This window comes from Bubalus bubalis, chromosome 16 (genome assembly GCF_019923935.1).
Source record: "Bubalus bubalis isolate 160015118507 breed Murrah chromosome 16, NDDB_SH_1, whole genome shotgun sequence".
Classification (NCBI taxonomy): domain Eukaryota; kingdom Metazoa; phylum Chordata; class Mammalia; order Artiodactyla; family Bovidae; genus Bubalus; species Bubalus bubalis.
This window is the reverse complement of record NC_059172.1, coordinates 35,507,122-35,518,217: the sequence shown is the minus strand read 5'-3', so window position 1 is coordinate 35,518,217 and position 11,096 is coordinate 35,507,122. Positions and strand designations below refer to the sequence as shown.

General features: G+C 38.1%; 1 protein-coding gene across 1 annotated transcript; it reads left to right on the top strand.

Moving 5' to 3' along the window:
• Nucleotides 1–1,066: 1,066 nt before the first annotated feature.
• On the top strand, nt 1,067–2,215 carry LOC102406839 (putative olfactory receptor 52P1). The gene has a single exon (XM_025265920.3). The coding sequence runs from the start codon at nt 1,262–1,264 to the stop codon at nt 2,213–2,215; it is 954 nt and encodes a 317-aa protein (XP_025121705.3). The 5' UTR covers nt 1,067–1,261.
• Nucleotides 2,216–11,096: the final 8,881 nt, after the last annotated feature.

The following is an 11,096-nucleotide window of genomic DNA, read 5'->3' as shown; positions in this document are numbered from 1 at the left end:
TTTACATTTTCAATTTCTTACAATAATACACTTCAAATGCTTACTCACATAGGTTGAGTGTATCATATGTTTAATAGAGGAAGACACATAACCAGGCAAGTTTTTTTTTTTTTTTTTCATACAGGTATTATGAAAACAACTATACAAGGAATCATTTCCATTAGGTATATTTCTCAATATATATTGACTTTCATGTAAATAGAATTCAGGATCAGAAAGCAAGATATTGGGAACAATTATATACTAAAAAGCATGTTAAGAAAAGTGGGGTGCATATTCCAGAATTACAGTACTAGGTAGAAACTGGATCTTAGGAAGGATAGGGCCGAGTTATCATAACTAACGAAGGTGGTCAGAGCAGGAGTCATCAGAAACTACTTTTGCTGCTAAGACCAAAAAAGCTGAATTGTATTTCCCTTGCTCTTCCCTCTCATCAGGAAGGATGGATGCCAGAGTCAGAGGTAGGGCTGCCTTCAGCAGGGATTGTTGGCATTCCAGAAACAAGGCTGAGTTTAGCAACATTTGTGTGCTTATTTGCAGCACGTATAGATCATTTGATAGCATAAAGAAATAAAGTATCCATTTTTTCCCCTTTTTATATGGTTGTGATATGCTGTCCATCTTCAGATCTTCTTAAGGAGTTAATCTAAAATAGGAAAAATTTGTCTTTGGTTGATGATTAAGCCCTTATTGTCCTTATTTTCATAAGCTTTGTTTTTATGCTTTAGAGTTAGGTCTTATTCTATTATGTGCTCTATGGATAAGAGTATTATTAAAATAATGATTGCATTTTGAAATCCCTGTTAATTTTTGTGTGTGTTTATGTATGTGTATTCATACTTGATCTCAATTTTCTTAAAAAGACTTGACTTACTTCTTTTCTAAAACTGTTTATATCAGAATCCAACATTGCCTTTTGCACAATGATGCAGTTATTATGTTGCTAACTGATCCTCTAACAAGAAATACATGCTACAGGGAGAATTGGAAAAAAAAAATGGAAAACTCAGGAAAAAATATCTGAAATAAACTTAATCTTTTCATTTGCAGGTGAAGATTCCAGGACTAAGAATGGGGACGTGGTTAACCTGATGATTGACAGAGGTTTAGAAGAAGAGTCAGCCCTTCAAGCAGGTCATTTGCAGTGTGCCTGGATTCCACACATATAGGGCCTTCAGAAAAAGTATCTCATCCTACTTTCTGCACAGAGGGATTTGACCAGCTACTTTCTGTCTAAGCACGCAACCTATTGACTTTTAACATGGCAGACAATGCTACTCATCACTACATTTCATCTTTCTTCTTGGTTGGTATTCCTGGGTTGGAAGATTTTCACTGCTGGATCGGCATTCCTGTCTGCCTCCTGTTTTCCCTGACCCTGCTGGGGAACAGCATAATCATCATTACCATCAAACTAGAGCCAAGCCTCCACCAGCCTATGTATTTCTTCCTTGGCATGCTGGCAATGAATGATATGGCCCTTGGCTCTTCCACAGCCCCCAAGATGCTTGGCATCTTTTGGTTGGATGCACATTGGATTGACTTTGATATCTGCCTAGCACAGTTGTATTTCATCCACACATTTTGCATAACTGAGTCAGCCCTCTTAGTTGCCATGGCCTTTGATCGCTATGTAGCTATTTGCATCCCACTACAATATACAACCCTCCTGACAACAACAATGGTCATTAAAATGGGTCTAGCTAGTGTGGTCCGAGCTATCTTCCTGGTTTTGCCATGTCCCTTTCTCATTAGAAGACTACCATATTATACCAAATATGTCATCAATCATGCCTATTGTGAGCACATGGCTGTGGTGAAATTGGCTAGTGCAAACACCCATGTTAACAGAACATATGGAATCTCTGTGGCCCTTTCAGTGATGGTATTGGACCTTGGGCTCATAGCCACATCCTATCTCAAAATCCTCCAGGCGGTCTTCCGGCTCTCCTCTCAGCATGCCCGCTCAAAAGCACTGGGCACCTGTGCTGCCCATGTGTGCACTATCCTTGTCTCCTACACACCTGCACTCTTTAGCTTTCTAACTCACCGCATTGGCAAGAAGGTGCCTCCAAGCATCCATATCATTTTTGCAAGTTTGTACCTTCTGGTGCCGCCCACAGTCAATCCCGTTGTATATGGTATCAAGACCAAGCAGATTCGTGACCGAGTGATTGGTCTCTTTTTCCCAAACAAAAAAATTTCTGAAAACTAAGATATTTAAAAACAAACCCATGGTGGTAGAATCTGTTTCATGAAGTCATAGTACATTAATATCAGTTACAACCTTGTCCCCAACATATTTTTTGATTCATCTATGGTTTTAATTGGGGATATTTGATGCTGTACATTTATTTTTTCTCTATTTTCAATTTTTATGCTTTCTTTCTTTTAGAACTAAAAGTGTGTTTCTTCACATTCACAAATATTAAATTATTGAAATACTTAGCATAAATAAATGTTAGCAACAATTGTTATTTGTTGTTAATATTACTTCACCTTCTATATTTATTCATAATATTTAATAATATCCACTGATGTGAAATGACTAGGTTAGTTATTGTAACAATTTAAAACTTCTCAACATACTGGACATTGCCATTCTTGAAAACATTTTTTTCCATTTTTAATTGTTACATACTTTGTTTAAAAACTGTAGAGTAAAAATAATTTTCAAGTGTCTTTTTACTTATTATTTTAGTAGCAATGATGAATCAGCATGCCAAAAATGAAGCACATTTCTCTCAATGTTTTATATTTATTCCAATACATTTGCTCTTCTTTTAGGTATCATGGTAGATTTTTCAGTCTCCTTATGCCTGATCAATATTATAATATTTTGTCAACCTCCTAGGCAAGAGTCACTTCTATTTTACTAAGGAAATGTCCAATCAGAGTAACCTGGTATCATGATTATGGATTCTAACACTTGAAATACTTAAACACTTTCACTTCACACTTGTGAAAGTCCTATTTATCCATGTTCAGTTCCCTTTTCTTTGGCTTCAGAGAATATCAATTTTTCAGTCACATTCATCCAGTGCTGTTTGCAAACAATTTGCTTCCTAATTAGGAACATTAATTTTACTATGCATGCAACACAGAGGGTCCTACTTAAGACCCATCTATAAATGCTCTGTGCAAAATATCCTTTTACTTTTAGGATTGTTTTATGGAATTAATGGTCATTGAATTGGAAATTGTTGATTCTTGACAAAGATTGATATATATTTTTCAAATACTTATTGGCCAAAGTATGTTTTCAAATGAATGAGCTTCCTAGCCTCTGACTTTTTTTTTCTGCTGTAGCCGTCTTACCTATTTATAACTGTATTTGTATCGCATTAACTTTTGTATGAATTACACTGCAAATAGCTTGATTCCTTACAATAATGTAAGTCTTCCTTTTTTTTTTTTTTTCAATGAGTATACGCTGAGTGGCTCTTATGTTGCTTCTGTTACTAATGACTGGCTGTGTTTCATTTTTGACTGTATAAATTCTGAGTTTCATCATTGATTAAACAGAGGAAATAGTTTTTATACTTTATAGTGTCAGAGCAAGGATTAAATTAAATGATGACTGAAACACAGTTATCACAGTAATAAATAATCTTCTTCCATATTATCATGAATAGTGCCAAGATAGGTACTGAAATTTGGAAGATCTGTTAGAAAAGATGTTTTTCCAAATACCAATAGAATTCTGAAATAGATAGCTCTACAAAGATATCCTCTTAGTTATTTAGCATTCTCCAAAATGGACATTTCACACTTATTCACCCACCCAAACCATCCTAAAAAATTTATAGTCTCAATAAGTAACACATCAAGTCACTTAAGTCAGTGGGAGAATCAGTTAATGTCATAAAGCATTTATTAAGTGTCAAATATTTGTCCAAATATATGAGAAACAAAGTAGTAAAAAATGAACTAATTTTTATTTTAAAAAATCAGCATATATCCCAGATAATAAAAAAAAAAAGATAAATTCAAAGTAACAGTTTAAAAAATGTTCAGGTAATAATGGAATACCAAAACTACCACGAGGAGACAATTTTCTAAGGTATATTGGAGGAGATGCTAGGAAAAGGATGACTTGAATCTTGAAAAGTAATGATAACATATCCAGGTAGTAAGGGTGTCAAAGGTTTTCCAAGAGGCAACATCACAATGGAGGTGAATAGACACTGCATGAAAAATAAAAATACATCCAGAAGAAAGTCATGGCATACTAAAAAAGGAGAATAAAACTTAAAGAAAAAAACATAATTAGAAAAGCAGGAGGAGCATCCAATAAGAAAATATCTAATTTGGGGCACTGTGATGGTCATAGTTCACCATGAGAAATAAAGAGTTGTACAATGGGAATGGTGAAAGGGCCATACAATCTTGTATGCAATGAATGACCTTGTCTCCAGGTGATAAATCTAGCCAAAAATCGGAATTTATTTAATTAAACTCTACATTATACTTTGCACTTATAGAGCCTAATACTACTTTTGACCTACTTCACAGAATATGACTTTGTCAGGTTCATGGGGCAATCTGTAGCACACAGGCTAAATCCATCTTGCTGCCTCTTTTTCTAAATTAAAAAAATTTATTGGATCACCATCATATCCATTGATCAATGTATTGTTGACGGAAGCTTTGACACTATAGGGGCAAAGTTGAATAACTAGGACAGAGATCATACAAAAAGTTTAAAATATTCACTGTCAATCTCTTTATATAAAAAGTTTGCTAATCTATAATTTAGAGCAACAATTCACTACATCATAATGTGTTAGTTGAAATTCCCCAGTGACTCAGGGGTAAAGAATCTGCCTGCCAATGCAGGTGATGCAGGTTTGATTCCTGGGTCGAGAAGATACCCTGGAGAAGGAAATGGCTACCCAGTCCAGTATCCTTGCCTGGAAAATTCCATGGACAGAAAAGTCTTTTGGGCAACAGTCCTCAGGGTCTCGTAAGAGTCAGACATGACTTTGTGACCTAAAGACAACAAGTTTTTGATCAGATATAGGTCTGTTTTTTCATTCATTGCTTCCTATATACACACATTCATGTGTGTAATTTAATTTAGTTTAGTTCTAGGAACAACAACAGATTTCAATGACCAAAATGTGCATATATAATACAGAAAAAAACAGTATCCTTTGAGACATTAATAGATTTTCCTTTTTAATAATAGTTATCAGTTCAGTTCATTCACTCACTCGTGTCCGACTCCTTGCAACCCCAAGGACTACAGCACACCAGGCCTCACTATCCATCACAAACTCCCCGAGTTTACCCAAACTCATATCCATTGAGTCGGTGATGCCATCCAACCATCTCATCCTCTGTCGTCCCCTTCTCCTCCTGCCTTTAATCTTTGTCAGCATCAGGGTCTTTTCAAATGAGTCAGCTCTTCCCATCAGAAGGCCAAAGTATCGGAGTTTCAGCTTCAGCATCAGTCTTCCAATGAATATTCAGGACTGATTTCCTTTAGGATGGACTGGTTGGATCTCCTTGCAGTCCAAGGGACTCTCAAGAGTCTTCTCCAACATCACAGTTCAAAAGCATCAATTCTTTGGTGCTCAGCTTTCTCTATTGTACAACTCTCACATCCATACAAGACTACTGGAAAAACGATAGCTTTGACTGACCTTTGCTGGCAAAGTAATGTCTCTACTTTTTAATATGCTGTCTAATTGGTCATAACTTTCCTTCCAAGGAGCAAGATCTTTAAATTTTTTGGCTGCAGTCACCATCTGCAGTTATTTTGGAACCCCCAAAAGTAAAGTCTGTCAATGTTTCCACTGTTTCCCAATCTATTTACCATGAAGTGATAGGACCATGATCTGGTTCTCTGGATGTTGAGCTTTCAGCCAACATTTTCACTCTCCTCTTTCACTTTCATCAAGATGCTCTTTAGTTCTTCACTTTCTGCCATAAGAGTGGCATCATCTGCATATCTGAGGTTACTGATATTTCTCCCAGCAATCTTGAAACCAGCTTGCTATTCATCCAGCCCAGCGTTTCTCATGATGTACTCTGCATATAAGTTAAATAAGCAGGGTAACAATATATAGCCTTGACATACTCCCTTCCTGATTTGGAACCAGTCTGCTGTTCCATGTTCAATTCTAACTGCTGCTTCCTGACCTGCGCACAGATTTCTCTCTGGTATTCTCAACTTTTTCAGAATTTTCCAGAGTTTGTTGTGGTCCACACAGTCAAAGTCTTTGGCATAGTCAATAAGCAGAAATAGATGTTTTTTTTTCTGGAACTCTCTTGCTTTTTTGATGATCCAATGGATGTTGGCAATTTGATCTCTGATTCCTTTGCCTTTTCTAAAACCAGCTTGAACATCTGGAAGTGCATGCTTCATGTACTGTTGAAGCCTGGCTTGGATAATTTTGAGCATTATTTTACTAGTGTGTGAGATGAGTGCAGTTGTGTGGTAGTTTGAGCATTCTTTGGCATTGAATGAATTGAATGCAATTGAATGGAATGAATTGAATGCAATTGAATGGAATGAATTGAATGCAATTGAATGACTTGAGCATTCTTAGGGATTGGAATAAAAACTGACCTTTTCCAATCCTGTGGCCACTGCTGAGTTTTCCAAATTTGCTGGCATATTGACTGCAGCATTTTCACAGTATCCTCTTTTAGGATTTGAAATAGCTCAACTGGAATTCCATCACCGCCACTAGCTTTGTTCCTACTGATGCTTCCTAAGGCCCACTTGACTTGACATTCCAGGATGTCTGGCTCCAGATCACACCATCGTGGTTATCTGGGTCATGAAAATCTTTTTTGTATAGTTCTTCTGTGTATTCTTGCCACCTCTTCTTAGTGTCTTCTGCTTCTGTTAGGTCCATACCATTACTGTCCTTTATTGAGCCCATCTTTGCATGAACTGTTCCCTTGGCATCTCTTATTTTCTTGAAGAGATCTCTAGTCTTTTCCATTCAATTGCTTTCCTCTATTTATTTCCATTGATCGCTGTGGAAGGCTTTCTTTTCTCTCCTTGCTATTCTTTGGAATTCTGCATTTAAATGGGTATATCTTTCCTTTTCTCTTTTTCTTTTCACTTCTCTTCTTTTCACAGCTGTTTGTAAGACCTCCTCAGACAACCATTTTGCCTTTTTGCATTTTTTTTTCTCCTTGGGGATGGTCTTGATCCCTGCCTCCTGTCCAATGTCATGAACCTCTGTCCATAGTTCTATATAAGAATAAATATATGTGATAATCCATCTAGATACTTAAGTCTGTATAACTCTAGTAACAGAAACAGATAAAACTTTAACAGAAAAGACCAATTAGATTAATATCTGTCATGAATATAGATACATAAATCTTCAACCGTTAACAAATAAAATCTGATAATATATTAAAAATATTAAATTACATCCAAGTGAGTAAGATTGTGTGCAAGATTGGTTCAATATTTCAAAATCAATGAATGTTACCCATCACATCATCAAGCTAAATCATATGATTATATGAATTGATGCAGTAAAAACTATTTGTGTGTGAGGGAGGGATAAAAATCCAACAGCCAGGAGGAAAACAAGATGGCAGAGGAGAAAGTGGACATGGAGTACATCTCTCTCTATGGATGCATCATGAATACACCTTCAGACACAGAAATGCATGCAGAACACCAGCTGAGAGTGGACAGGAGTATCTAACCAGCAGAAAAGAATATACAGAAACACCCAAAACTCGGTAGGACCAAGTAACTAGGGGAAAAAATTAGGCATATTAGTAGGACTGGAAGTGCCCTCAGCGGGTGGGGGAACTGACGCAGGGGTCCAATCCCCACATTGGGGCAAAAGTCTGAGTCAGAGGAGAAACATTTTAAGGTCAGAGTGAGACAGCTGATCTGTGTCAGCCTAAATGGAATGAGAATCAGACAGTCCTTGTACAGCCATACATAGTTCAGACAGGGACGCTGGTCCCCTGGAAGGTGCAGCGGCTAGGGGCTGGAGCTTAAGGATTGCTCCACAATCCCAAGGCGAGGGCTGCTATCTGTGGAGAGATGGATCAAGGGGATGTGAGGGAGGAGATTGTGGTGGGAAATGCCTGTGGAGGAAAGCTGGGCAGCCATGGAAACAAGGAGATATTGCTGAGTCACGCGTAGGGGGTGGAGCCATCACCATAGCCTCTCTCCCCACATGCCAGCACCTGCAGCTGAACAATAGAGAGCTGACCCATGAAACACCTGGCGCACTGAACGACAGAGTAGGACCCCACTCAAGGTGCCCCTTTAAGTGCCTGATGCGCTGATCTACAGAGTAGCACCCCAGCCAGGGGGGCCCCTATATGTGCCTGACACACTGAACAACAGAGATGGACCCCAGGCAAGGGAGTCCTCAAAGTGCCTGAACAGGTGGAGCTATGGAAAAAGACTGGCCAAAGAGGCTTTCTGATCACCAGCTACAAGAGGCTCAATAAAAGACTCTGATAGGGCCATAACTTCTGGGGTGGAGGGAGTCCATGTCCCTGCACACTGTGTTCCACCAGGGTCCCCACAAGCCAAGCACGCTCAAATCTCACAGGGGCAGAGCTGCAACAGGCAGCTCATGTCCAGATCTTTACAACCCTGTGGCCTGCCAGACTTCTCTGTCAGAAAGGGGGGTTCCTCAGGCAAGAACACTGGATTATATTGGTCAATACTGGTTGCCATACCCTTCTAGAGCACTATGTTTCCTAGTGCCTTAGCTGCCAACTCTGCTGAGAACCCGGTGCTATCAGAACCCTTCCAACCCAAGCAGCTGCACCATCCCCACACCTGGCCCTCACAGAACCAAACCCAAGTGCTCAAGGAAGCCTCAGGAGCAATCCCCAGGGGACGACCCACATGCAGAGGTGGAAATAAAACCACAGTTGAAATCCAGGGGCATTGTGGATAAGGAAGAAGACCCAAAACCTTCCCACCAGCTGTACAAGCTGCAGATTAAATCCACATGATCAACTAAGCAGACTATTTTTCTATGGAATATATCAAAGGACACTGAGAGCTCCCACAAAAGAAAACACACTAGTTCTGATAGCTGAGGACATTGGAGGTGAGAAGACAAAGGAGTAGGACCAGATTAGAATCTGATCTGCCCCTACAGCAGGTCCAGAGATCAGCACAGTGTTGGAGGGCATCCTAGGGAAGTAAGGTAGACTATGACTCCCAGAGAAGGAAAAGACTCTGGCAGCAGTGACTCAAGAAAATATGTATTATTCTTATGTTTTAACTTGTTCTGTAGATTCTTTTGGATTTTTTTTCTGTACCACCCCCCCCCCAATTGTAATTGGCACTATGAAATCTAATTAAGCTTTTGAGCCTTTTTTTTGTTCCTCAGTCACATTTTTTATTGTTGTTATAAACCTCTGCCTCTACATTGGTCTTTTGCAGCTCTATGGAGTTTTCCTTTTTTTTTTTTTTTTCTCTCTCTCTCTACTTTTAATTTTAGTTTTCAATTTTTAAATTTATTATCTATTTTCTACATTTATTCCTTTGTTTGCTTTTCCTATTATTCTTTTCCCCTTGCAGGTAATCTTTAATGTATGTAAATCTTATATACCTCTATTTAACATTGCATATCCTTTCTTTCTTTGCTTTCTTCTCAACATATTTGTTAGTTTTATTTTCATAGCTTTATTCCCCAATTGGCACCTTGCTTTACTTTTGTTTTCCAGTTTGTGCTTTAGTTAGTTTTGTTCTTACCTGGTAGATATAATTTTTGGTTTCTTTTCTTCACTAGGTCAATCTATTGTAGTTTATTTTTGTTGGAATGTTTTGATTTTGCTTATGGGTGTATATGTATATGCAAATATTCAGCCACACATTTTATTGTTGCTAAAACCCTCTGCCTCTACATTGGGCTTTTGCAGTTCTGTAGAATTTTCCTTTTTTCTTATTTTTTTCTTTGATATTTTTTAATTTTTTAAACCAATTACATTTTCTTCTACATTTATTCCTTTGTTTGCCTTTCCTACTCTTCTTTTCCCCTTGCAGTTAATCTTTAATGTACATAAACTTCTTCATCTACCTCTATTTAACTTTACATATCTTTTCTTTTTTTCTTTCCTTTCCTTTCAACATATGTGTTAGTTTTGTTTTCATTGCTTTATTCCCCACTTGGCACCTTGCTTTAGTTTGGTTTTCCAGTTTGTTCATTAGTTAGTTTTGTTCTTGAAAGTGAAAGTGAAGTCGCTCAGTCGTGTCCGACTCTTTGCGACCCCATGGACTGTAGCCTACCAGTCTCCTCTGTCCATGGGATTTTCCAGGCAATAGTACTGGAGTGGATTGCCATTTCCTTCTCCAGGGGATCTTCCCGACCCAGGGATCGAACCCAGGTCTCCCACATTGTAGACAGGAGCTTTACCGTCTGAGCCACCAGGGAAGTGGTAAATAAAATTTTTTCTTTCCCTTGTGCCCCAGGTCAATATATTTTACTTTATTTTTGTTGGACTGTTTTGACTCTGCTCATGGGTGTATATGTATATGTGTATATTCCATTATTTTAACTATTATTTGCCTGATTTTGTAACTGCCATTTGCCTGGGTTTCGTCTTTGGTTTCTCATTTTGGGGTATTTGTTTTAATCTCACTTATTGACATAACAAACTACTTGTGGAATCTTCGTTCCTGACCAAGGATCAAGCCCTGAGCCTTTGGAGAGGGAGCCCTGACTCCAAAATCCTAAACAACTAATGTCAGGGAGTATCAGGTAGTAAGAACTCACACAAAGGAAACCACTTTAATACAAGTGGTTTGGGCATCACCCAACCACCAATAGTACACTGTGTAGGACATCTCATCTAAACAAACAAAACAAAAATACCAACCCAATCATCAGCAGACAGGATTACCACTTCACTTAGCCTTGTCCATCATAGGAAAAACAAACAAACAAATAAACAAACAAACAAACATATAACTCAGCACAAATTTCACCCCATTAGAAGCTTATGCAAACAACTGGACCAAACTTGAGAGGGCAGAGGAAATAGGCAAACTACCTCAAAAAGAATTCAGAATAACGATAGTAAAGATGATCAAAAACCTTGAAAACAAAATGGAGAAAATACAAGAATCAATTAACAAA

Bases quoted from the DNA above. Each gene is read 5' to 3' on its own strand.
- LOC102406839 (XM_025265920.3), top strand. From the start codon at position 1,262: ATGGCAGACAATGCTACTCATCACTACATTTCATCTTTCTTCTTGGTT.